At 46.7% G+C, this 27,448-nt stretch overlaps 2 protein-coding genes across 2 annotated transcripts in view; one reads left to right on the top strand and one right to left on the bottom strand.

The window, feature by feature from the left end:
• Positions 1–14,075: 14,075 nt before the first annotated feature.
• Positions 14,076–16,176, top strand: LOC119174932 (FAST kinase domain-containing protein 5, mitochondrial). The gene has a single exon (XM_037426065.2). The coding sequence runs from the start codon at positions 14,209–14,211 to the stop codon at positions 16,123–16,125; it is 1,917 nt and encodes a 638-aa protein (XP_037281962.2). The 5' UTR covers positions 14,076–14,208; the 3' UTR covers positions 16,126–16,176.
• Positions 16,177–19,288: 3,112 nt separating this feature from the next.
• The window catches only part of LOC119174933 (protein FAM76A-like), a 31,799-nt gene continuing 23,639 nt past the window's right edge, over positions 19,289–27,448 (bottom strand). The window contains exons 7-9 of the mRNA XM_037426066.2: positions 22,280–22,421; positions 21,316–21,417; positions 19,289–19,821 (exon numbers count right to left, since the gene is read on the bottom strand). Coding sequence (XP_037281963.2) covers positions 19,720–19,821; positions 21,316–21,417; positions 22,280–22,421 — 346 coding nt within the window. The 3' untranslated portion in view covers positions 19,289–19,719. The remainder of the gene's footprint in view (positions 19,822–21,315; positions 21,418–22,279; positions 22,422–27,448) is intronic.

The following is a 27,448-nucleotide window of genomic DNA, read 5'->3' as shown; positions in this document are numbered from 1 at the left end:
CTTCTTTTACAGTAAAGCTCAAGATGAACGGGTGTTCTTGGATGCACACACCTACTGACAATAGGTCTTTAAAACTTGCCCACAGAGGCACGTATACGTAGGCCAAATCTGGGGGTTCTCTTGCACAGGAGTTTCGTTCATTGATGGCATGATGTGTGATTAGTAGTAACGCGCGCCTGTACCTTTACATAGAACATTGATCCAGTTCAGACGAAAATAAATCTCTTACTGTAAATAACACGGTATCTTCCCCAATAATGAAGGCTAAATCCAATGTGAAAAACACTGCTTATTGCCCATTTTAAGGGTGTGCACAGTGCTCAACTTCCCAGTAGCATGTATGCAGAGCATCACAAGAACACACGTTGTCAACATCATAATCATTATCATCATCATCATCAATGGCAAGACGACTTCCACTACAGGACAAAGACCTCCCATGTTTTCCTATCCTGTGCTTGAAGTGGCATCCTCAATTTATGCTAAATCGTTTTTGTAAACCTGCAGTTTCTTGCCCCGTAGGTAAGTACGCTGCGTAGTCATCTGTGTGCACCCGCAGGTCGTAGGTAAAGAATTACGTAATGTCAATTAAGGTGCTATCTGCTGTAACTATGCGACCTCACGGTTTTTGGTGTGTTATGTACCTGCGCAAGCAGGGACATTTTTTTTTACTTCAGCCAGTACAATTACCAATGAACCCTCAATGAAAATCGTAGGCTTATGAAGAACAATATTTAGGCATACTGTGATCAGACAAAGGGACATTAATAACCACGTCTGGTCATGAAACTTTTATGCAACTTTTTTACGCAGAAAAAACATGAAAGTAAAAAAATGCGATCATGACTAAAAAAAAAGCATAGTTTTAGAGGTGGCTTTTCTGCAATATCAGTGTTTGAGAGTTGAAGCCCGCTACTGCGAGTCCCAGAATTACAACTGTTTTTCGGCAGACAGTAGTATACAATAGCATGTCGAAAAAACAAGAAGCTATTGACTCGTCCGTACAACTTCGTGAGTACAGTCGCGATAAACGGTGATCTTGCAGAAGGTACGACTTCAAGCGAGGGCACAGCACTGCCTTGAATTTGCGCCGCGTTCGCTGTTGCCCATCAGCCGGATCAGCACCTCCTCTATTACTTGAATTGAGAAGGCGCTGAACGAATCTAAAGGAGGCTCGACTCGCGCACCACAGCGGTGGGCAAATAACCTAACCATGCTTTCAGTACGCCCTGCTTTATACTTCTCCATAATAATTAATTCGTCCTCCTTTACCAGCGGTGCGTAACGAAAGAATATGACATACACAATTCGATTGCCGAGATCGTTTGATAACATGCGACTTTTTCAAGGAGAGACTGATGATGATATGTGGGGTTTAACGTCCGAAAACCACCATATGACTATGAGAGACGCCTTAGTGGAGGACTTCGGAAATTTTGACCACCTGTGGTTCTTTGACGTGCACTCATATCTGAGCACACAGGCCTACAACATTTCCACACCCATCGGAAATGCAGCCGCCGCAGCCGGCGGCTACTTCCAGGCGTATAGCATATGTCTGTACTTGTATGCAAAACGGGCGTTATGCATACCCGACTATAAGCAGTTTTCACGACTAAATCACTACTAACTTGTGGCGACATATTATCAGTGACATTTTATAGCATAGACGATACGTCTTAAGATTGTTAATTGTGGCAAATTTACCGATACATTAAAAGGTCCAGTGCTTTTCTAGGCACAGGGCCTTTCTTTTTTAGCTCAAGCGCTGGTAAACAACAGGTGAAAACACATTATTTGCTACTATTTCAGTATTTGTCGCAGTCGCGCGTAATATAGCGTAAAAAAGTACATTTCCAGAAAAAGAAAATATAAACGCAATCGCTACAGGAAGGCAATCGCCGCCACGAATGTTCACGACGTCACTCGCCAAGACCTAGACGCATTGGTATACTACGCGCGCGTTTTCTATCGTACACTGTGACTCAGCAAGGCACGTGGTCAGGAAAGTGGCTTCGGGAGTGCACTCAATCGATCACAGGATTGTCAATGCGTGGTTCGCCAAAAATAGTCTCGTTCTCCGGCTGCAGCAGAGCTGCTTCGGACAGGTTGCTTGACGAAGGAGTAAAATGCTCCGAGCCTAGCAGACTCAAGAGGTGCGCTTTCTCCTCGGCCGTCTTGAAGAACAACGACCCGAGAGCTACGGCCAGAACCACGAGCAGGCACAAGATGGCCGTCGTGCGGCTCCACGTGCTCTCCACCAGCGCCCTCGTGCGGGCTTCGCGCAGAGCCGCTCGCTGAGCCTGGGAATGCAGGTTTGTTGATAGAGACACTGTCATCTCGGACACACCAGCAGAAGGTGTGCACAACCCGAATTGGTTTCTATAGAGCTATAACTATTTGCACGTCGATTAAAAATGTTGCAGAGAATGTTTCACGCTAAATTCGGGCTACATCATAAGCATCATTATAATTATCATAATGTATCATCATCATCAACAATAACAGTAGCAGCTGATACAACAGAGAGAACAGTAGCACTTTTATGTGATTCCCAAAAATGTTCTGAAATTTATTTATATTCAGCAAAGCGTCAAAGAAAGCAAACGCATGCGGCAGCTTTTCGCAAGTAAAAATCACATGGGAAAATTCCATAACAGCCAGAAAATTGTTTATCGCTATTACTTTTTGTCTTACACGAAGCCGTTGAGACGCAGAAGTATACATGTATATCCCGCTTCCGTTATTTTTTTGCAGTGACGTGACTTCAGTGCCACATACTCAGCATAAATAATGTCAAGAATGTGTATAGCTAGCGGACATCCAACGCAGCATTCTCATGGTTAGAGCATGTTAGCGTTATCGTAGAAGTGGTTGAAATAACAAAGCGAACTATGCAGAAACCATCAAATACAATTGTCCATGCTATATAGGAATGGTGGAACGCTGCTATAGAAGCTATTCTATTTATCAAAGCAACGAACTCGCGTACTTGTTTACGCACAGCGTGCGTTAACTGCCTCCTCGTATCTCTAGAGAACAGGGTCGGATAGAGAACAGGGTAGGAAACCAGAAAAGGGTCGGATAACATGATTTGTTATAACGGTTCAAAATTCTTCTTGTTATATAGACATAAAGTTGTGACAAAGTGAAATACTACGTTATATCAAGAATTTCTTTATACTGAAGTTTGTTGTATTGAGGTTTATCTGTAAGACCTAAACCACGACGAGCGGCTTGATTATACCGCTGTCCTTAAAGCGTGAAGTCCCCCAAAGTCGCTCTACAACAGCTACTAAACCTTGAGAAACGGGCGACAGCATGCGGTTTTCAGTTCGATGACAGCGACTTTGTTTTAGCGACTCGGTTTCAGTGGGAGCCCGTGTCCTGTACGTCGCTGTTTAAAGAACGAGACCTCCTCGATGAAAACGAGCGAGAAAGCGAAATAAAGCTGAAAAACTGCGCAGCACCTCTTCCTCTTGGTTGGCCGGATGCGCCGTTCCTGACGCAGACGAGTTGGCCGGTGCAGCCGGGACGTTACTTCCCGTTCCACCACTACCCGGCTGGTGATCAACCGCGGCCGGATGTGCGTTTGCGTCGCCAGTTGAAGAAGCACGAGACGGCGGGACGGGCGAACTCTTTTCATCTGACGACGGCTGCTCGGCCGCTGCAGCACCGGCAGTTTTCTCCTGCAAAGATCGTGGATTTTTTCCCGAACTCGTTGGGCAAGTTGGCGACTGCATAACATGGCCGGATTTTAGCGCTCTCGCATGCGTACGTCTTCTGTAGTGCTAAAATCAGCATGTCGTGGATTTATCTCCAAATGGTTTGTGGGTTTAGACGCAGTGGAGGTTGACGGGTGCGAGTAGCCAGTTTCCTTTAACAATCTCGGGGGGACATGGAGGACAATTCTAAACTTTTTTCCATTCTCCAGTTGGACCTCTTACGCCATGTTTTAATGCCATGGAGAGTTATGGCTACGCATGTTTTTTTAACGAAGCTGTTTAATAGTATGTTTGGGGGTAATAAAAAAAAACTGCATGCCATCAACGTGAACGGGTATATGCCGCAAGAATTGAGCAAATTGCACTAATCACCGCTACTCCAGTGTGCAAGCGACAACGGCGATACGAAAACAGAGAATGCTATAGAAAACAAGAAAGTCAACGGCAGCGGCGAGAAGAATCCGAAGCGATAGAAGCCCTACCCGAACGACAATGTGTTGGTCGTCGTCGTTGTGTAGGAACTTGCAAATACAAGAGAGACAAGCTTACAGAGGTGCCCCGCTGTTCATCATGTTTGCCTTCGTGCTTCTTGTGCTCCCCGGCGGCTTCGCCCTTTGAAGCATGATCTTTGTGATTCTTCGACCGCGTGCCGATGGCCTTATGCACGGCTGCGGTGCTCGCAGATTTCTTGGCAATCGGTTTGTCGTCAGCTGTCTTCGTGGTATTCGCGACTGCATGCTCTCCCGAGACACGATCCAGCGTGACGGCATGCTTCGGCTTCGACGATGACTCCCTTCGGTAAATGTCGCGGAAGGATCTATGTTTAAGGGCAGTGTCACCGCAAAATCCCTTCGGTAAAAGTCGCGTAAGGATTTATGTTTAAGGGCAGCGTCACCGCAAAATACTAATCGTTCATGTTTTGGCCATGCAGCTAGAACAAAGAAAAGTGCCGAAATGAACAGACAAAAAGATTGCACGTGGTGTGCCCGTAGAATATATGCTACTCCAGGCATGTGCGTATCATGAGTGTCACGGCTACATGTAGGCGAAAGACAAAGCGCTGGCAAAGCATTATTATCTCGCCTTCTTTCTAAGAGACAGTCATCTCCTGGCTTAGGAAATTACCGTCTCATTGTCCCTTTAAATTTACCCAAAACGACCCGAAGGTAATAGCCATCTTTCTCTCTTTTTTTCTACTCAGTTCATTATATTGACACCCCTCCTCCCTAAAAAAACGGGAACGCAGTCTGTACCCAACGCTGCGTGTCACTGCCACCAAGATCGGCACAACATTGACCATGCAGCGAAGTAATCTGATGCCGTCATGTGACGTCACAGTGACGCCACGAAAATGTCACAAGTTCTGCAACCTGTGACGTCATCCAGGGCGGCGCCAGGATATTTTTTCTGGGGAGGGGGGCAGAAGGAGGCACCGCACAATCCATTTTCTGTTCGGGTGACGGAGAGTTAGCGGTGTGGGGGGGGGGGTATTCACCTGTGATAAGTGAGTTCCTTCAGGGGGGTTCGGAGGAGGTGAGCTTATCGTTTTGTTTTGATTATGTTTGCTCTTGGAGAGGCAATTGGGGGATGGCAGACGAACATTTTAGGGTACTCCAGCCGCCCACTTTTCCGTGCTCACCGCTGACACCACCTCTCACGTACGTTATCACATAGTGTTCTTTTTACCTCCCACGTGTTATTGTCAACTGTCCCCTTTAGCGTTTAATGAGCCATCCAAGGTTTTAGCCCTACCCATCAGCTCCACCAGTTGGCCACGGACAGAGACACACCAGATTTTTTAGTCGGCACTACTTGTATATATTCTAAGACCTCTCTGTTCTCTTCTTCGGATATCACACCTAACAGCTTCTAGTGGCGTCATGGCCGTGGCAATATTCACCAAAGACTGACATTTATTATGCTGGAAACATTCTACGACCAATGACGATCGGCGCACGTCAAGGCCTTTCAAATAGCTCAATCCTGGCTTGAAGTTAAACTACTATAGCACATCGGCCACTTACTGGTGTTCAGTGTGTTTTCCTGTAACCATTATGCCATTCTTGTGCTCTCTTGGGTCCACAGACTTCGACGTTCCATCGGTGGCTTTGGCTGCTTCTTCGCTGGACTGGGACGCATGGTCAGCCACGTCCGTGCCCGCAGATGATTTGGCGTCGCCTGGCGGCACTGCGTCCGATTTCCCGGCTGCGGCCGCGTGGACGTCCACAGTGGGCTCCCGGTTGTCCTCGTGAACCACGAACGACGTGCCCCGTTCTCCTTCCTGCTGCACAAGCTGCGCCTCCGCGTCATCTGCGTGGACTGGAGTTTCTGCTAAAAGACAGCAATGCTGGCCCATACCCCTGCTTCTTCTTCTTCCTCTTGATGATGATGCGGACGCTCATGACCTTGGTTACATGTTCCTTTTTACTGCCTCCTACCCATTTGGACAAGAAGCGGGCGGTTTATGCGAATGCAAACATTAGGACGTAAATAAAGGCGGTGGAAGAGGAAAATTGACATCTTTAGACATGGAGAGTAGTGACTTGCCAATTCTTCGTAAAACTAAGCCGGGTGTGCGATCCCGTCGAGTTCCGCAGGACCAGATAGACTGGGTTTCAATTTATTGACAATGACCATCAATAGACTAACGCAATTTCAGTCATAAAAAAGACGAAGCTTGCGCTAAGCCGCGCACTGATTTCATACTAAAAGGATATAGAGCTAAATTCTTCATTCTTTTAAACATTTAAATATTATTATTCAGTAATTATTTGTTGTGTCACCTATCCCTAGCATACACGAGTAGTATTGCGAAGAATAAAAAATTCGGGCAATCCCCTGCAAAAATTCACCTAACACTCGGCCAAACGAAAGTGCCGATTCTTTAGCAAAGGCGGCGCTTTTGATGCCAATCATTCCGGTTTTCCCACAGACAACATTCATTACAATTGCACGATTCCGCACCTTAACTTTCAAAGTATTTGTTGTGAAACCTATCCCTATAGCATATACGAGTAGAATTGCGAAGAAACAAAAAAAAAACAAATTCACCTAACACTCGGGCAATCCCCTGCAAAAATTCACCTAACGCTCGGCCAAACGAAAGTGCCGATTCTTTAGCAAAGGCGGCGCTTTTGATGCCAACCATTCCGGTTTTCCCACAGACAACATTCATTACAATTGCACGATTCCGCACCTTAACTTTCAAAAAATGCTTATCAGACCCCGTCTCGACAGCTTCTCTAGAATATAGGCACCTATTATTTCCCTGGAAAAGTGAATTATCGCGGTCGAGAATAATGGAAGTGGCCATAACCAAACTTCGATGCCGGGTTACCTCCCTCAACTTTGACCTGCATAGAGCATGCCAAGCGTTATCTCCTCTGTGTATCTTCTGTAAGGAGGAGGAGACAATCAGTCCTTACTTTCTATCCTGTTGCCGCTATACGTCCTTAAGAAGAAAATTCATAGCACCACCTCTCGGAAACTTGGGTCTGGAAATATCCGAGTCAGTTCTGTCATTCGGCGCCTCTATACTCTGGGCTACAGTCACAGGGTTGTTTACTACGCAATAGAGATATTTATCAGTCAGACTTAAAGAATGTAGAGCTAAATCCTTCATTCTTTTAAACGTTTAAATATTATTATTCAGAAAGTATTTGTTGTGAAACCTATCCCTATAGCATATACGAGTAGAATTGCGAAGAAACAAATAAAAAACAAATTCACCTAACACTCGGGCAATCCCCTGCATTGGGTAAGAGCCATGAGACGAGGAGAAGAAGAAGAAGAAGAAGAAGAAGAAGAAGAAGAAGAAGAAGAAGAAGAAGAAGAAGAAGAAGAAGAAGAAGAAGAAGAAGAAGAAGAAGAAGAAGAAGAAGAAGAAGAAGAAGAAGAAGAAGAAGAAGAAGAAGAAGAAGAAGAAGAAGAAGAAGAAGAAGAAGAAGAAGAAGAATCCCCCGGAGTGGGTACGAGCCACGGCTGTGGAATCATCATCATCATCACCCTGCATTGGGTGATAGCCATGATATGAGGAGAAGAAGAAACCGCGCAGCTGGACGATTCTGGAGTCTAATCTGGCTGCTTCTAAGTTGTCAATTGCTAGGTTTTAGCTAAGTGATGCTAGGTTGTCTTAAGGTTGCTCCTCAGCACAGAGAGCTTCGAATTGAAGATTTGCAGACAAGACATGGATGTCTAAATTTGCGCTGAAACCGAGTGTTCGCACCTCCGCCGTCGTCGTTCGCGTAGGGCTTCCTTAGCTTCGGAGTCTTTTCGCAGCCGCTGTCGTCCTTCCTGTCTCCTGTGCTAGCCTCTCGTTGTACGTACTAGTGAGCTAGTCTCCATACAGATGCGTCAGCGAAACTGAAACTTACGGTAACGGACAGGTGGTTATCTCTGGTTCGCAATTACTGGGTATACGTCTGTCTATAGGCTTCAATAGGATTGTCGCATTTCTGCTACCTTCTTCATTTTTGGTAGAACTGTGGTGAGTATGATGTGCCCAATTACTGTGGCACATACCCATTCATGATGATGACTGTAGTATCGTGCGCCGGAAGCGCCGCACGATACTAGATTTTTGGCGACGAGAATGGGATTGTCCTTCTTGCGGACGACGACCAAGGGAGACACCCAGTCCGAAGCATCCACCCTCTCAATGATGCCAGTCGACTCTGGTCGTTGCAGCTTGTCCGCAACTTGTTGCCTCATCAAGAAGGGGAGACGGCGCAGTTTGGCACATGACGACGCAGATGACAGTTTTTGCACACGCTTGCACACACAAGGTCTCTGTCACACACTTCGGGTGAGGCCCTGCCGATCCAACGTCGACGTGCGGAAGACTCGCAGGCTTCCACTTTACGCTTCGGCCTGCGACGCCTGAAAGGCCTCGAAGTGGTATATCTGAAATTTATTAGCAGGTCGGTCGACCCGTGCGGGGTTGCACGTGTGGTGAGGTATGGACCTGACCGACGTACTCGTAGAGCAGACACGGAGATTTCATACGAATCCAACAAGCATTTAATTAACACAAGGGCAAAGGCAGGAGTAAACAAAAATTAACTTGAGAGGAAACAACAAAAGTTTGTGCGATGGAAAGAACGGCTATATAACAAACTATGTTTTAAAAGAAAGCTACACCAGGTACAAGTAACCTCAACGTGGAACGATAATAAAATAACAACATGATAGAAATCAAGAGAGATACAAATAAAAAATACGAGAAAGAGCTCAGGCTCGCGCTTGTGAGCTTCGTGGGACGCAGTGCACACAACTACACTTATAGAAAAGCTGTTTATAATAAAATAACATTGAAAAAGTTACAATAAAAAGTTCCATACGGACCAGGCCAGCTCTTGGTACTCGTAGGCGAGTTGACGGGGTGTCGCTGAAGATCTCGCCAGCTTAGTAGACGAAGCGGGTGCCCGGTAATGCAGCCGTCTCAATGCGTTGCGCGGGTCACTGTATGCTCGTCGCCTACGCGAGCCTCGCGACACCGACGACCGCGCTTCTCGCTGGTTGCACGTCAACTGCCGTTTCCGAAGCAGTGAAAACTTTTTCGGGGCGTACGCGTGCTCCCGTACCCTCTGGAGGTCATTTCTTTTTCTTCGAACACATGTGTGCCCCTTTCGGTACAGGTGTAGGGAAGACGCGGCGGCGCAGTGCTGGGTCGTAAGTCGCCGGATGTCTTCTTCCCAATACAAAGGCGCCCTTCCTTGGGCGATGGGGTGCGCGGGCGAGACAAAAATTGCAGTCGTTTGTGACAGTATCCCTTCATTGGAGAGGGGGGAGTTCACAGAGCAGCGACACACACAAACGCACACTGTTGTGTACACGTATCTCGTATGAGTACGGCCACTAGCGTGGGTTCGATTTTAGCGAGCCACAGGGCCACGTTCACCGCCGTCTCAGGTGATGTTGCACACGCGCGTTCGGACAGCCAAGACGCCGAGCGCAGCGCGATAAGTACACAGTACTGCTCTAAAAGAAGTAGCAACACTTTACTGCCTGCGGCAACACCAAAAACGCACTACAGCGCCCGCTGCAAAAGGCGGCGGTAAAGCAAAATAGGCTTAACCACGGTACGAGCGAAAGTACAAGACACGCGTGCTGCGAGCACGTCTCAGCGGGGGAAAAGGCTCACGGTGACACGTCGCTGAGGGGGAACGGTCACTCGCGATTATGCTGCGTGCTCTCGTGATCAGTGACCACAGGCTCCGATCACTCGAGCGAGGACTGACTCCGCTCGCGTTGGCTTCGATAGGTACGGCTTGTCGTAGTAAGGACCACGCGCGAGCACACCGCACCGCTCTTCGGCAGCGTTCAGAAGGTGCCAGAAAGGTAAGCGTTCGCAGCGGGCGCAAGGCACCATTGGCGAGTCCGAGCGACCTCCAAGAACAAAGGAGCCGATGATACAAAGCATGCTCATGATTCGCCGTCCGGAGAGGATCTCTCACACCCACGTTCTGTGCTCCCACCGGGCGCGCGTGCGAATCGTCTTGTGAGACTCCGAGCACGGCGCCACAGTCGACATCCGCTGCCGAGTGAGAGGGGCCAACGTCACTCGCGCTCTCCCAGCGCCAACGGATTGCGGAGAAGGGGAGAGTCATGTTAGGACATGTGGACGGCAGAAATAGGCAAAAAAGACTGCACAGCAAACTCAATCCCCACAACACTTGTAGATGATGGTCCCAGATAACTTAGACCAAGATATAAAAGAAGAGAGCACACGTTCTACGAAAATTCCATATACTGTATATTACTGGTAGTCGTGTGTAAACTTCCAAGCTGTATTTTTTCATGACTAAGCGCTAATTATTTAGCCAACATTTTACTCTTGCTTCAATCGGTGAAATATACTGAGTTTACATTGTAATTCACCTCAACCCCAGAATCAAGCATTTGTTTTCATCTGAAGTCTGCGCGGTTGTTCTTTTTTGAGAAAAAACAAAAGCACGCAAAACACGCGAAATATGAAATAGACGCATGCTCCCGCGCCGCGACTCGAGCGCTTTCAAGCGTTCATCAGGGGATACACAGCTACGTTCTGCCGTCACCGTACTTTGCAGGGCTTCAAGCTCAAAGGTAGGCGCGCCAGCGGTGTTTTTCGATGTCGGTCCAAGAAATAGCGTGATGCCCTCCACAGTGAACTCAGCAACTACGGAACGCTTGCAAACGCTCGACTAGCGGAGTTAGTTATGGACGGTGGTAATGTGGTAGCGACGAATTTGCTTATCGAACATGCTTAAGTTAAATTGTTCCAACCATGCTGCGAGATTTCACGCATTTTACGACATAACAATGCACGTTTTATATATATGCTTGCTTGCACAAAATCAGTCACAATTGTCTAGCAGCAGCGCGATGGGTCAACGCAACGCAAAAATCGTAGGCCACGTCATTACGAAAGAAAAAGACAGAAAATATATGACGATCGAATAGCAGCCCGCATATCTAATTGATGTCCAGCGTTAGAATGTCCCATTCAGTTTCTTCCTCCGGTATCATAAGCTGAGCGCGGCCGTTATCGCTCTTGTTCCACTCCGGGAACGAAAGCAGCGTGGTGGCTTCTCTGAAGCTTTCCGACTGGCCGTTCCTGGCGGCCAACTGGCCGATGGCAACAGTGGAAACCACCACCGCCGCCAAGAACAGAAGCGTCATGGTTAACCCGACACTCGTCTTGTAACGAAAGACGAGCTCAGTGTCCTGCGTGCCGGCCGCATGATGAGCGTGCCGCGGAGGCACTGGCTCACTCTCGAGAGAAACGGCAGCACCGGCGGTGTCTTTCGGAACATCCGGGATCTTTTGCACGACGTCCTTCGGCAGGTACGAAGGAGCGACCCCGCGAGTGTCGCCTACTGCCCCAGCCTTCCGGGCGGCGTCGACCACCTCTTCGACGTGGACCTCTTGCTTCCCTTCCTCGACGCTGTCTTCGAAGCCTCCGCCTTTGCCACAGCCGAGTACCTCGGCGTCGCGTTCCTTGGCACCATCTTGTTGTGTAGCTGGAGTCGAGGATGACTTTAACGTTGCAGCATCAGGAAGTGGCGACGGCGTGGCATCTTCGCTTGTTGACTCGCCATTGGATGATGGTTCCGTCGCTTGTTCATCGCTAGTGACCGGTGTCGCTGGTTCATAGGGAGATACGTGCACTAAGTGAACGGCGAATTTCTCGTCCTCAACGGTGTTCTCTTTTTCTTTGAATGGTGGCGAAAGGGCACTGAGTGGGGTTGACTGAAGCTCCTCCTTTTCCTTCTCTAAGTAGTCCAATGCGGTGGGGTCGGAAAGTTCGCCAGCTTGCCACAGCATTCGGTACTGAAGGAGCTTCTCTTCCATCTCTTTCTCAATCCTGTCACGCAGTTCGACCGCTAGTAGCTCCACGGGAGACCTGTGATCTATGGCGAGGTCATCGAGGAAGCTGCGAGATCTAGTGGAATCGCCAACGCTATCCTTCTTGGCAGTTTCCCCGGCAACGGGTTTTTCGGTGTCGTGATTCTTCTGCTCGGTTGCCTCATTCATTTCGCCATCTTTGCCTCCTGGATCGGTATTTCTGTCGTGCGGAGCTGGTGGCGGGGACGTGCCGCAGCAAGCGTTCAAGGCGTCCGTCAAGGAGCTAATGAGTTTGGCGAAGCTATGGCCGAGAGCATCGCAGCCACCCTGTTGTGGTGTTAATGCAGGGACATTGTCCTGAGTGGTATCGGGTGTAGGCGTGGCATCGCTGTCGAATGGACTCGAGTGCTGCTGGCTCGGAGTCTCCACCGATGCCGGAGTCGATGATTTGTCGGGTGGTTTGTTTTCATATCTCTCGTGAACACTCGTTGATTCGCTCTCTTCCTCGCTGTCGGCAAACATGGAATGCCACGGCTGAGACATCGAGGCACGACGATTTTCGAACGCTGCTACTCCCTTCCCCGCGTTTAATCGACACTACCGTTGCCGACAGCAAGCAATCGCTTTGGGGGGACTACTGGAGTGAGTGGAATATCAGACGTTGATTCCCTAAAGAAAGATAAGTCACCTGATAACCAAACGAATGCAGAGTGTGAAGGTCTTTTTCTTCATCTTCGCCTATTAGCGATACAGTGCCACGTACCAGTGCTCGTGCATTAGACACTCTGCGCGCTACACCGATGATGATGATGATGATGATCCTTCACAGATGGCTCGTACTCACAATGGGGCATTGGCCGAAAAATGTTCATGTCGTTGACATATCCTCGGAGAAAACGAAGACGAGTGAACGTGCTAACCACCCTATGCTGGAATGACTGATATGTGGTGTTTAACGTCCCAAAACCACCATATGATTATGAGAGACGCCATACTGGAGGGCTCCAGAAATTTCAACCACCTGGGGTTCTTTAACGTGCACCCAAATCTGAGCACACGGGCCTACAACATTTCCGCCTCCATCGGAAATATGCAGCCACCGCAGCCGGGATACGAACCCGCGACCGAACCCGCGCTGCTTGTTCGTTTCTGTTTCATTCATGGAATAAAGAACCGCCGGACGTTACTGTGGGGAATGGCGCGAGTGATTCAAAAACTCAATTTTCACGTAGTGCTTCAAAAATTCAATTTTTATTGAACAGGTAATGTCATCTAGCGGGGCCCAGTTGAACCAAAAACGTCTGCAATCTCGGAGCCAACGGCAGGAAATTGATCAAAGGTCGTTGTTGCTGCTGTGGCTCCCGCTGCTTTCGGTCTGCTGTTACTTGCGCAGTAAAGCCGGGCAATGTTGTGCATGGCAACAATGACGTGAGTCGGTCCTATCGGTCCGCTTCTTGAGGCAGGTAGTTTGAAGTGCGCTAACCCGATGCGAACCACTAAACGTGATTTTATTTCAAAATAGGCTCTTCCTAGGCACAAAAGTAACACTACGAGGTTTCTGGACCGCTATTTCAACGATCAACTGCGACCTAAAGTTGCCTTTAGGGTTTCCTTAAAAAGCTTCGCCCCCCCCACCCCCCCCCAAAAAAAAACAACAAAAAACTTTCCGTAACGTCCCCATGCGACAATAATTTCTGAAACCACGAAGGAAGGAAAGGTCTTTCCTTGCTCCGTGCTATGGTCCGTGCCTGAAACAAATTAGCCACAAACTGCAAGCTAGTGTACGCCAAGCCAGAAACTAGCCACCATACGGATCTGGGATACACGAGAAGAATTTTATGCCTGGGCTAACATGTTTTATAAGCTACCTCGCTAAGGCGTAGCACCCATAGACCAAAGAACGAATTTCCAAAATGCGGAGTGCGTGTCTCGAACATTCTCGTTTGAGTATTTTTTTTTTAACTCTTTCAGATTTTGTTGGATTTCTTCGTAACACGAGCTCCAAGTCAAATCCGAAGCCGTATGGACACAAACACGACGGTAGGTGTTCTGTGATGCAAGTGCACGGCGCATGACCAAAAAGACCATCAATCAAGACCATGCGCTAAACTGCTGTGTTATCTCGTATCGTTGACAGCGATTGGGGCCTGTACAGTGTATGCAGTCATTAAGCGTGCATGTACTCAAAACTCTGAAGCATCGTGATCATGGTCAGAGGTGCGCGATGCATGCCACGATGCTTACAAACTCGCGGTTCGCGAGCGCGATGTGCTGGATGTGCGAGTGTTTGGTGTTTCGGCGAGCGCTGCACGGCAAAATTTATCGAGAGCTTGAAAACGAGCACTTTCACGAAATTTTAGAAACTCGGCCCGAGTTGAAGCGCACCGTTATGAGGCAACCAAACAAGGACAGCGTACGCGAATTGCTCAAAGCTGCCATCCCCGGCGTAGACGACTCCGTGCGTCGATTCGCCGAGCTTTGCGTGCGCACGGACCAACGCAGCTCATGCATCGAAAATAGGGAGCACAAACCGATCATAGAGAGTGTCGTGGTTAGCTTACCTGCGACATCTGACGATGGCGTAACGTGCGCCCTGGCAGGCCTTAGCTTGTGGCCACAAACGGAAGCGACCACAACTCCGCATTTCAAGCACCTGTGGAACGCGCTGGATAACGAATGCAGCGCACGATGTTGTCGATGGGACAAACATCGTCAGCTTCTGCTGGCGGACTGTTTCTATCATCTGCGGCTCAGCAGGATCTCGAGGTACAACAGAACCATGCTCAATATTGTCGGTCGCTCTATGAACAAGCTGACTGCCCGCGAGCTGATTCAGTACCTGTTCTTCACGAATTTGCAGCGACGGATGGTGCGAAACATCAAGCCAGTCATTGAAGAAAGACTTGTGTCGTGTTTCGACGAGCTCACAGTGGCTGAAGTCGGACTGGCGTGTCAAAGCTTTTTCAAGTCGCAAGAGCTAATCGAGGACAAACGGCTGATGGCACGCGTCGTGAAGACGTTGGAAGAGAATGCAGCGACGGCGGATAGTGTCACCATTAGTGCATTAGCGAAAGCACTTCGTTACAGCCGGACTGCTCATGACACATCCGTCTGGGTGAAGGCCCTGACAGCCTGCGAACCTAGCGTTGTAAAGTGGACTCCAACCACCGTGGCGCATGTAACGACACTGGCAACTGCACTTAAGAGTTACCATCCCGTTCTTCTCGATTCTGCCTTACAGCACTTGATGGCAGAGATGCCAACCATTCGGTTGAAGGAGATCACAAGAACACTGAAAGCTGTTGCACTGTTCAACCATAGCCTTGAAGGGTTAGACTACAGATCAATTTTACACGAGCTGTCGAAACAATGTAGGAGGCCGGAAATTGAACATCACCATCACACATTTGTGTCGGCACTGTGGTATCTGGCAGTTGTTGGTATATACTTTGCCGATTTGCTGCAACTGGCATTAAATGATGATCGTGTGTATGGTAGTCACAGGCACAAGGATGTTAGCTTTCATGCTGAGGCACTCCAGAGCTCGGTGCAAATTGAATTGCCCGGCTACACTGGACCGATGCTAAGTCCTCACGTTCTCAAGAGCTTACAGACTGAACGCCATGTCGTGGGACGCGACATTGATGAAGGAACAAAAGGGTTGCACCACAGGGAGCAGGTTACACTTGAAATTGCGAATCGGCTGCGAACACGGTTTGGCGACGTGTGCACCGTCAAGCGTGCACTCCCACACCATCACTTTCCCGACATCTTGTTTTGTGTTGAACAGAGAGGAGAGTTGGAACTGTCAAAGTGTGAACTGGAGTTGGCGAATGGGACATGGCGGCCGGTCAAAAGTGGCACAAAAGTTTCATGTGCTGTAGTTGTGCATGGGCCAGGATCATACTGCATTAATATGAAGAAGCTTCTGGGTATCGAGACAATGAAATTGCGTCAGTTACGGCATGTTGGATTTAAGATAATAGAAATGCCTCATTTTTTGTTGTCGGACATGTCAAAGACTGCATTTGACTGCTGGATGGAGCAACAGTTGCAGGCTAATGCACAGCTGTAGAAACTTCAATTCTACAATAAATGCATTGTTGTAGGCCATGCAATGATATAATTAGTATTATTGTGGCTTCTTAATCTTGCATTTTGGAAGTAATTTACCGTTATGGGGGTGCAGCATTGCCATGTCGAGCATATTGTCGGTCTCAAGAAAAGTTTTGTACACCGTTATCTTGTTGAATGCAATACTACAAGATTCCTATACGAGTGCTGTTGAGTAAACAAATAGACACACCTTCGAGGTGCTTCATCCAAGGTTAAACTATAAAGAAGCAAGCTGAGCTATACAGTTTCTAGGATAAAAGAACATGTGCTCCTTAGACGTACACACGCGCACAGACTTCTATAGTGTAGTGCATCGTGTACACAGGCTAGTTTAACTCGCCCAACACATTTTGAACTTTGTTAACACTTCTGCAATTTAGCAACACCCAAACCCCAAAATTCTGTATGTATGCAGGTCTGTATGCAGCAGTTAAACACTCGGAGGAGAATACATTGCACAAATTTCGTTGGCAGCGTTTCTAGACACCATTTCACGAAAGCAGTTGCATGTCACAATGTGCTTTCTACGGTGCAAACATCCTGCATATGTGCAGCGTTTGATTTGTGGGGTTTAACATCCCAAAACCAACCTATGATTATGAGAGACGCCGTAGTGGAGGGCTCCGGAAATTTCGACCACCTGGGGTTCTTTAACGTGCACCCAAATCTGCGCACACGGGCCTACATTTCCGCCTCCACCGGAAATGCAGCCGAGTACCTTAGCCACTAAACCACCGCGACGGGGCAATATATGTGCAGCGTTTACGCCGCGACTTGACACAAATGAGCGCAATTTTTATCTATGAGCAGACTTCATCTCGGTCGTACTGCATGTAACCAAGTAAAAACAAACTAACCCAAATCAGTGTGATTTATGTTTGATACCCATTGGTTGCCAATAACCTCTGTTCACTGAAAATTTCACCCTCAGAATCTTGGGAAAAATTAACAGCCACAAAGTAGTCAGATTTTTTTTTTTTGATTACTCAAGTTTACAGACAGCAGATTCTACGCAACAACTCCTTAGAACATCAGAAACGAGAAAATAAATGCAGCAGCTAGTTGCACTGCCGGTGTCACAAAAAGAGTTTTAATCACTGGAGAAACTTTCGCATAACCAAGCATCAGTTGCTATGTACAAAATGACCGCTGCGTGCAACTTATTGAAGCAGATGGTGGTTTCTCATTGAAATACCATCCTAAATACCTTGTTTCTGGTGTTATCTGGGGTTCCGGAAATTTTGACGATCTGGTCTTTTTAAGGTGAACAGAGAGTACATGGGGCCTCTGGCATTTCGCTTCCATTAAAATGCGACTGCTAGTGATCATCGTTGCACTTCGACACTGCCATATTCTAACATAAGCAGCATGTCCACTTGTTCCACTACGATACTGTCATATTATACTGTAACACAAGGAATGATATAAACAGCATTTTCAATTCGTGTCACAGGGCCCCTACAGTGGGAGCTGTTAGCACACCTTTTAGAGTTGCCCAGGACGATTGAAGGCAGTTTCAGTTTCCGATACCTTTGCTGGTATCCCAAAGTGTGTGTGCATTAAACAGGTTTCCACTTAAGGAACACAAAAGCAGGTTTTGGCGAGTAAATTTATTGTTTTTGCCATTTTTTTGAATGTACAATGCTACAAACTGAAAAAGATGACTGCTTAAGCAGACTGGCACATGCAGTTGCAAAACACAAATTTCTCAATGCATGGCACATGCTAACACACTTAACGCTCACACAAAACCAGTTCCGATTTCCACTCCAAGGAGGGCTTTTTGGTGGGTGTGATACTTGGTTGCTCGAAATTGCTTCAATGGCGCTTTCACGGTCGCCTGCAGTCAATCTTGGCAGCATCACAGGGGCAAATCGCAAGCCGCCGCAAAAGCGCTTTTTAAGTGCATCTCTCGGTACCTTTACTTCACTCACCGAAAGCACCACCACAACACGTTCAAACTATTTCTAGATTCACATCCTTCCAGTCTGCTTAGAGCGAAACATATTCTACTTAAACGAGAATGTTTCATAAAAAGTATAAAAACAAGAATGGAGATGGTTTCAACATTTTGTTGAGAAACACGTGCAGTCTGAAACAGATAAAAACGACTTTGTAAGAAAATAAAAACACCGTGTGGACTGTAGGGACCTTCGAATCCAGATCTCAACGTTTCGGAGAGAGAAAGGAGGGAGCGTTCTGAAACAATAATTTCACGTAATCAAACCTACACCTCTTGTATGTGTGTGTGTGTGTGGATACATGGACTTTCCACTAGAACAACATTCGGATGAAGAGAGTCCAAGAGCTCCAGTTAAGGACTATATAAACACACAGATTGCCAGTAGTGACGGTAAAGGCGATGGACTTTCACCAACCGAATTACCAGGTGTTGACTTGCCACCATCAAAAACAAATCAAGGGTATCTGAATATGGCAATGGAGTACCACCCTCCTCAATAACGTTTCAAACTTTCTCGGTCACGTGAATCTCAGAATTACCTAATCAAGAACAGCCCATAACTACGCTTCATTTCAATCAGTGGCCCAAACAGGTGGCTCCGCTCTCAACACTATATCTCAGTCTTAGTTGTCAGGAACAGATGCAAGCAAACGTGACTTACAAGTCATATAAATGAAAATTCCAACTCCCACTCACTACTTAGATAAGAAATCAAGACAGTCAAAGCCCGATACCTTTACAAACCTAATTGTTGCAACTATCAAGAAAAATCCTCACACTAAATAACTTAGAACAACTGTCTTCAGCTAAGTCAGCAAATTTAGCGGCTACAGTTAATGTCATATTATGACTGTAGAGAGGATAAGCTAACTTTAATACCACGGGTGTTGCTGGACTGATAATCAGATCCACATAAGTCCTAGCCGCAGGTAAGAATGCAACAATACACAAAGTGAACGGTGCTGCCACACACTAGATGCGCACGTTAACGCGAGGCAACAAATCGTGTTTCCAAAGTGGTGACAGAACACATTTGCAAATCGGTATATCTCATGCGAATGTGTTGATTACGCTTGGGTGGTGGACGTTGGATGTGTACATGTTGCCTAGTTGCCTAATCTGCTAACGATTACTATGCAAAGGTCCATAGTTTAAAGGGTCTATCATATATCCCCTGGGGCAAAATAAAAGGGGGGAGGGGTGAGCCTGTTTATCTTGCACTTGTTAAGGCCGGGTGGGTCCGAGATACTGCATCTGAAGAGTCCGCGAGCTAGGCCTTGCAACGTTCAAGTACTCCACTGCCATTAAAATCACCAAAGCTTAGAACATGACTTGAGAACCGGCACCTAACCAAAATGTGGGTTGCACATCGCTCATCACAAAATCCCACACATTTGCTACAAGTATTGAAACGAAAGTAAACATACAGAGACGTGATTTCGCCTCCTGATAAATGGTGGGGGGGGGGGGGAGAAGGGCAGGGGAAGAGCAATATAATGGAGTGATGTCCGAGAAATCAGATAATGACTGCCACTTGTTCCATTCAGACCGGGTAAAAGAGAGTGGGAGACGAGATGCAAGAGACTTCCGTCACGTGATCAGGGAAGAGGGGCTGTCTATTGTCGCTGTTGTGTTCTTCCGATTGCTCTTCGCCTTGGCTGCAATCTGTTTCTGCAACGTCAGCAGCTTGTTCTGAAATAGATGCATGCATACAGACACTTGAGAAAGTTGCCGGTAAAACTGCTAGATGTATTTTTATCTCACCGCCTATGAACAAGTTCAGCCCATGCTAGTTTCTGAGCAAGTTATTAGAGGGAACATTCCTTTTACATTTACTGTACTACAACAAATGCTGACAGGTTGAAAGTGGAAAAGAGGAAACTCCTAAAAAAGCTCAAAAGTTATTAGATACACAATATAAAAAATAGAAAACAGGCAAATTTAGGAAAAGTAAAAATTGCAGATATGCGCAACGTTAAACAGCTTCGACACACGTGCAAATATGCATGCACACACACACAAAATTATGATAGCAGTAGCAATAGGTTCAACAGAACAAACTTTCTCGGACAAAACTCTGGAAAAAGTTAGAAGTTAGCGTGTAAAAACCTATGTACTCTTTTTAAATATCGTAAAAACAGGAATATAGGTCAAATTTTATTTCAGAAAGTCAGCCCATGTCTTATATACCAATCACTAGCAGAAAAGCTTCAGAAGTCAGGCCACTATGGGAAAATGAAGACAACTGCCTCTATTCCTGTTATCGAAGTTGCTCTCTTTACAACCAGCCTTGTGCCGTGGGCGGCTCAATTTTGACAGTTTTTTTTTTTTGTGGGTGGTATTTTTTTATATCTGCTTGGCCTCCAAGCTGCCTTTTTTTTCTTGCTATTATGGCCAACGACAGTTTACCATACCGTGCAAGAAAAAACAGCGATTGACTTCGCAAAGGCACGAAGAAAGCTGGTTGGCAGTGCACGAAAGATGTGCTGCGATGCTAGCACCCGTGACCTCAAGAAGGAGCCTTGAGTCACAAACAATAACTAAAAGTATCTTTGCACAGACATTCTCACTGCTCTAAACTCTGGATATGGCGAGATTAGATAATCCTTTTTCTTTGTTGCTTCTGGCACGTATGGCTACCATCGATTTTGGAGGGCAGATCAAGTGCACCACAGAAGCATTCACCACCACTGGGGACACTAAAGGATCACATTACAACATGCAGTCATCAGAAGCAAGACTGTTTTTGTGCCTGACCGCAGCATATCTAAAGCTGGAGACAAAGATTGTGGAGTTTATCTGGGAGCCATGCTCGTGCCATGAATGCTACCGATAACCCCAAAGTGTATATAAAGTAAGGTTGCCTAGACCAAGGTGACATTTTACAAAGATAATGCTTGAGCCCATATATTAACTTTCTTCCATGCGGAAGTCTATACACATGTAAATAAATGACATTCCGACTGCACTAGTCGAAACTTCTTTTGTTTCACGGTAAAGGTGCAAATCTTTTTTCCAAGGTTTAGCGGCAGAATCGAGGGTTGACCTATATCCCGTTTTTTCCAGTATTCTGATGTACAGCAGCCTATCAGTAATGTTTGAATGGAGCCTGGTAATAGCGTTTTATTTATGCAGCTGAGACGTCAGTCACATTTGCAAAAAGCAAAACAAACAAATAGTTCCCACCATAAGGTCCTGAACGACTTCCGAATGCTTCTTCTTCTCCGCCTGCATTTTTTCTCGAGCATTGCGTTCATCTGAAGACATGTGAGCTTTGAGCTCTGCAATCTGAAACCGAAAAAAGTAATGTCTGATAGAGCATACAAAGGATCTACACTTTCAAAGTGAATCCAAATGCCCACGCATAATGCCGACTCCAGATAGTGCACAGTTTCGGCCGTGCTATAAACCGGCACAAAACATTACAGAAGTACTGCAGGATAAGATGCAGACATAAAATAGACCTTGTGCCACGCACACATCCAAAGTTGGGATCCCAAGTGCTTGAACGCAACAGCTTGCACATTATAGGAGAGCTCTGGTGTTGTTGTTTTTTTTTAAACCAATCAGGATACATCAGTTTTAAAACAGTATTTTTAACAGCACTGACAAGAGGTAGGAGATTCTATGGTAAGTTCATTAAGGAACCCTTAAATAATTTTGAATAACCAAAAAACAAGACACTGAAACTAAATCCCAGAATGGGCAGCGGATTTCATGTAATGCCAACAATGATGTGACAACCAAATTCCCTAAAGTGTAAAACGATAGATGTAAACTAGCACAGGAAAAGTGAAGCAAATGAGGTCATCTGACAGCCTGCCAAGCTGTGCCAGCTCTTTTGAAGTTTGACAGAGGAGATTCTTTCTCCTCTGTCAGTGATGATATCAGGGCTGAAGGGTCACCATCCTCTGTGAGGTAGGCTCCAACAGCACAAACACAAGGGTGGCCCACAGAAAGACGTACAACTTGGGAACACAGGGCTAATTTTGCACAAACACAAGGGTGACCCACAGAAAGACGTATCACTTGGGAACACAGAGCTAATTTTAAATAAAAATTAATGTTCACATAAGTGACTCCTCATGCCAAAATTGTCAGAGTATGAAAGAGAACTCGTGTAAGTGCAGAGCAGCAAATAGAAACCGACCTGCTTGTCTTTGGCAAGCAGCTGCTGGTCTTTCAGGCTCAGCTGTTTCTGCAGGGAGGATACCTGCTCACGCAGCTGCGTCAGTGCCACCACGTGATCGCTGCTGTTCGGGTCCAGCAAGCCGCTGGTCTCTGGGGTGCTCCTGCAGTCACAGCACGCAAGAATGAAAGCATCAAACAACCTGCACGCGCACTTAGCTGCGGGTTTGGAGGGGGTAGCGATCTTGAATCCCACGGACAAAAAGGGAGATGTTTCGTCCACTTTAATTTCTTTCAATTTAAGTGAGAATAATTACAATCTTGATAAGAAACCTCATACGTTCTCTGGGCTTTCATTGGCTAAGATGTCTGTCCACACTCCTAAACAGGAAGAGAACAGGTATCGTCATTCCTTATTTAGTTGATCATGCATTCATTCTCACAAATGATTGATAAGTAAAGCAGAAAATTACACGTGTGAGTAGCCCTTCATTCCTAGAATCATGAGCACACACAGCTTGCACATAATGCAACCATAGTCCATCTTTGCCATTTTTGAGAAACTAAGGCCGTATTCACAAACCAACCTCAACTTTTCCTCGAGTTTTTTTTATCGGTTTTGAACTTTTATTGCACAAAATAAACAAATTAGACTAATATTCATAAACCAGTCTTGTCTTAATCTTTCGCCATGTTACCATTTTTGTGCCTTTATAACGCATGTAGACAGTACAAGAAGTTGAGGAAAACGCGAGGTAAGGTCGAGGTTGGTTTGTGAAGCCCAAGACATTTATGCACAGCATGTGCGCAACAAAAGGAGAAAAATGTGCTGGTTTCCGTCAAAGCTACAGGTTCCTTCTCATTCTTAGTACGCTTCACTACAACAGTAATTTGCTGTGGCAAAGTGACCTTATAAAAACACACAAAAAGAAAACAACTTTACAGCACAAATCACATTATGAAAAATTATCTACTTTTGTGCATACAACGCTGTCCATGACCCGCAAAGCTTATACAATGGATGTATGGTAAGCTGGCACTCTAGCAGAACACGCAAAGGCAAGAAGTGCTGATCTATAAACATCGGTAGTAGAGTTTCTCATAGGGATTGAAAATGCACCTAACCACACGCAAGAAGTGCCACAAACAAATGCAACGAGATTGCTACAGTAGAATCTCGATGATACGATTACGGCTGATATGAATTTCGCGATACAAATTTTAAGCTTGTTTTGGATGAACTACGTTATATAAAATACAGAGTGATTCGGTGTTATACGAATGGTTTCCCCAGCCACCCCTAATGATACGAATGTCTTATTGACTGCTGCATGCCAGCGGCACAACGCGGCAAAAACATGCCGCGAGGCCGACGCGAAAAAATCTGTCCGAGACCAATTTTCTTGCCGCACGACGGCATAGTATCGCCTTCTTGCTTCACAGCTTTGGCTTTACCGGCTGCTCTATCTCTCAAACCACATGATGTCCACAACCAGCCGCAAATCAACATGGTGGCGAAACATCAGCGGTTGGTCGCGTCGGCGCTGTCGCTATCGCGAACTACCCGTGCGGCACGTCAAAGCTCCCGGCCTTCACAGGAACACGGTCGTCGAGAGCCTGGTTTGGATTAAGATCACTAACACCGGAAGTAGAAGAAAGTGCAGCAGCAACGAGTCAGCTTGTCCGAACCTGTCTTGCTTTTGCACTACCGGCTGAATCCGCCGCCACCACTGTGTCCGCTCGTGTCATTTCGGCTGGCGTGTCTTCCGAAATAACGTTGATAAAGTGTAAACAGTTTATTTTGAGCGCCTTGTATGCATAATTATAACTTGGTACAAACTTCAGTGATCAGGAACCAGGCAAAATGGAATGAATTCTAAAGCGGCGATGGCGGCGGCGAGGGTGGCATGTACACGAGGGGCAGAACGAATGTGAAAACGTTTTCGGCGGGCGCGGACGGAGTTTTCTGGCCGCGCTACCATTTTAGCTTGAATTCTCCACTGCGAATTCTCTAGGACTTTTTCTTTTGCATAAAAAAAAAAACTAGCACATTTTTTTTCAAGCCACGTACTTGTGGGATGCATCTGAACTGACCCATAAGGGCCACCGTTTGCCCCAAAAGTGTGCACTAAAGCTTACCTTGAGGCCAATTGAAGACTGCAGTGAAAGCTCGTTAATTCAAACTTCAATAATTTGAATTTATGGATAATTAGAACTGTAAGTTATGGTCCAGCCAAGCTTCATACAAGCCTATGAATAAAAAAGCCTGTTAATTCAAACGCAAGTAGGTTCCGCCACAGATAATTCTAATTACGCGCCGGCAGCTTGGCTAGTCACTTGATAGGGCGGCTGCCGAGTTACGAGGTGGCATTGACAGGGAGCGGAGAGAAAAACTGAGAAATTGGCACAGAGTCCAGAGTGCAGAAAATAGCGCCACTTACTTTTAACCCCCTCCCCCACAATCTCTCTCTCTCTCTCGGCGGCTGCCTGCTCTCCGCCCTACATAACCTCCAAGATTTTTTTTTTAAGCGCCAATCTCGGAGCCTTTGAAAATCCTGCGTAGGGGTCACTGTTAGACGACAGATGACATGACCAGCACACGGGTGCGTCGTAACTTCGCCCAGCCTTCTCTGCAGTCTCTGTCTCGGGCGTGCGTCGTACACCTCGGTTGTTGGTGCTGGGAGTAGCTTCCGACTGTCGCGATCCTTTGTGTTGGTGTTAGGCCTCGGCTAACGTTTGTTGCGGTAGCGCCGGTAGTAGCTTCCTGTCTGTCGCGATTCTGCTGCTCCGGCTTGATGGCGTGTGCCTGCGGCAAATACCGTGCTAAAACACTTCAGGAGAAAGCTGATATCCTGGGGGAAGTGAACGCTGGACTCTTGCCTAAGCAAGATATTGTATCAGAAAAAAGCATGGGATACCGAAAACGACGCTATCTACTTATATAAAAAATAGGAGGCAGAAGTTTGCAAAGTATTCTGACCTCGAGAAAGCGCTTCTCATTTGGATACAGGAAATGCGTTCGCAGGACATACCACCGAGTGGCCCAGAAAGGCAGCGGACTTTGCCCTGCAGCTAGACTATGACGACTTCACTGCTTCAGGTGGTTGGTTGCACCGTTTTCGTGAGTGCTACGACCTCGTTTTCCGTGCTGTGTCAGGTGAAATCAACGCCGTCAACATAGAAACAAGTGAAGGTTGGTGTTCCGAAGTGCTTCAAGGCTATATGGAGAAGTATTCTCTGCAGGACATATTTAATGCGGATGAAACTGCCTTATTTTTCATATTGCTGCCCTCCAAAACTATCACGTATAAAGGCGACAAGTGCATGGGAGGGAAGAAAAGTAAAGAACGGATAACAGTGATGGTTGCTGTGACCATGACTGGGACCGAGAAGTTTCCCCTGTTTGTGATAGGCAAATCGAGAAGTCCTCGTTGCTTCAAGAACATCGGGTCCCTCCGAACAGACTACACGGCCAACAAAAAGGCCTGGATGACGGGGGAATTATTCGCGCAGTGGTCGGGGAAGCTTGACAAGAAGTTCGAATGTTGTGGCCGCAAAGTACTGCTTCTTGTGGACAACTGTTCGGCTCAAAGTCAACGTTGAGACTAAGGCCATTGAGCTGGCCTTCCTTCCAGCAAACACGACAGCGGTACTGCAGCCCATGGGCAGGGTATAATTAGAAACTTAAAATCTTTATCGGCGTCATATGTTGGAACGAATTATTTTGTGCAATAACTACCAAGTGATGCTCCTAACTCCTAACTACCAAGTGACACATGCATGTGTGTGCTTGGGAGCAAGTGACAGCGCTTACGATAGCAAATTGCTTTCGCCACTGTGGCTTCAGCACCGAAGCTCTGCAAGCTTACGAGCCACCAGTGCTCGAATACTGCGTCACCGCCCACATGGCGGACGTTTTGGAAGACGTTTGCTTTGCGAACTATGTTGATGTGGACTGAAGTGCAGTGGTGTGTGGTGCACTCACAGATGGCAACATAATATGTCAGGTGAGGAGTGCAGAACCTGTCGCTGCCAGTGACGATGATGGGGAGGAAGATGAAGCACCAGTGCGGCCCTCTGCTGCGGAAGTCATGGCCGCATTGAATGCCGCCCGTCTTTTCTTAAGTTTTGAAGAAGGCGGAGAGGAGGCCTTCCGCCAAATTTGCTCGTTAAAGCATAAAGTGCTGGCTGTCGCCTTCAAGGAAAGAAGGCAGACTGCGATCACAGATTGTTTCAAAAAATAAATTGTTATGCCCTACTCGCAGTGTACTATTGTTGCTCTTCACTTTCGTTAGTTCAAACTTTTGTTAATTCGAACCGAGGCGGCTTCCCCTTGCGGTTCGAATTAACCAGCTTTTACTGTAAGTGCGCAAGTTTGCTCCACCATAGTCATAAGTAAAGATTGACAGGGACATTGAAATGCTTTGTGGCTTTCTCACAGCTTTATTGCCTTTCATCTACAGCTGCATTGCCACGTACCGTATGAGCTTGTAGTCAATCATGTCACAGCAGTCGCGCCAATTAGTAGCTCTGTTTTCAGTCCGCCAGTGCTGGTCACACACGTGCGTTCAAAACTATATTAACTGTTGCAATATATGATCACACCTACCACAGTGTTGTGTACAGCATTTGAGGAAAGCTGCGTCACTGATGGGGTAAGATGTGCGGGCACAGTTTTGCCAGCTACGTCGTCGTCATACAAGATTGTGCCCAGAATGACCGCGGTTTCGACCAGCTGTAGTGACAAACGATAGCCACAGTTCTGACAGCGTGTGAGCTAGCCGCGCGCATACTTTCAAGGTTTCCAGCATACTGCTCTCGGCCATCACTTGACGGCTTGGTAAAATATTTGTATAATCTGTCGCGACAAGGAAAAGTGTTCAGAGCCTCCGACTTTTGGCCCACTGGACTGTAGAATTCAGCTGGGGAACTTCACAAATTCATATCAGTAAATTTCGTACCACTGAGACTACTGTACGCTTACATCAACGCTTCCTAAACTGGTCAACATAATGCGATGGTTTTCCGAAAAGCCTGGATCAAACCGAGTTGGAAGCGACCTGATCACGCACAAAAACTTCGATTTCCAGGAGATTTTCTAGCCAACCGCACGAACGTAAGAAACGATCGAAATCCTGGAGCCTCCTAGAAAGTCTAGGAGACTTGGCAGGTACGTGCGCCATTTCAGAAA

The sequence above is a fragment of the Rhipicephalus microplus genome, chromosome 5 (genome assembly GCF_043290135.1).
Source record: "Rhipicephalus microplus isolate Deutch F79 chromosome 5, USDA_Rmic, whole genome shotgun sequence".
Taxonomy (NCBI): domain Eukaryota; kingdom Metazoa; phylum Arthropoda; class Arachnida; order Ixodida; family Ixodidae; genus Rhipicephalus; species Rhipicephalus microplus.
This window is presented reverse-complemented; position numbering and strand designations above follow the sequence as displayed.

Excerpts from the sequence above, each read along its gene's own strand:
- LOC119174932 (XM_037426065.2), top strand. The coding sequence starts at position 14,209 with ATGCAGTCATTAAGCGTGCATGTACTCAAAACTCTGAAGCATCGTGAT.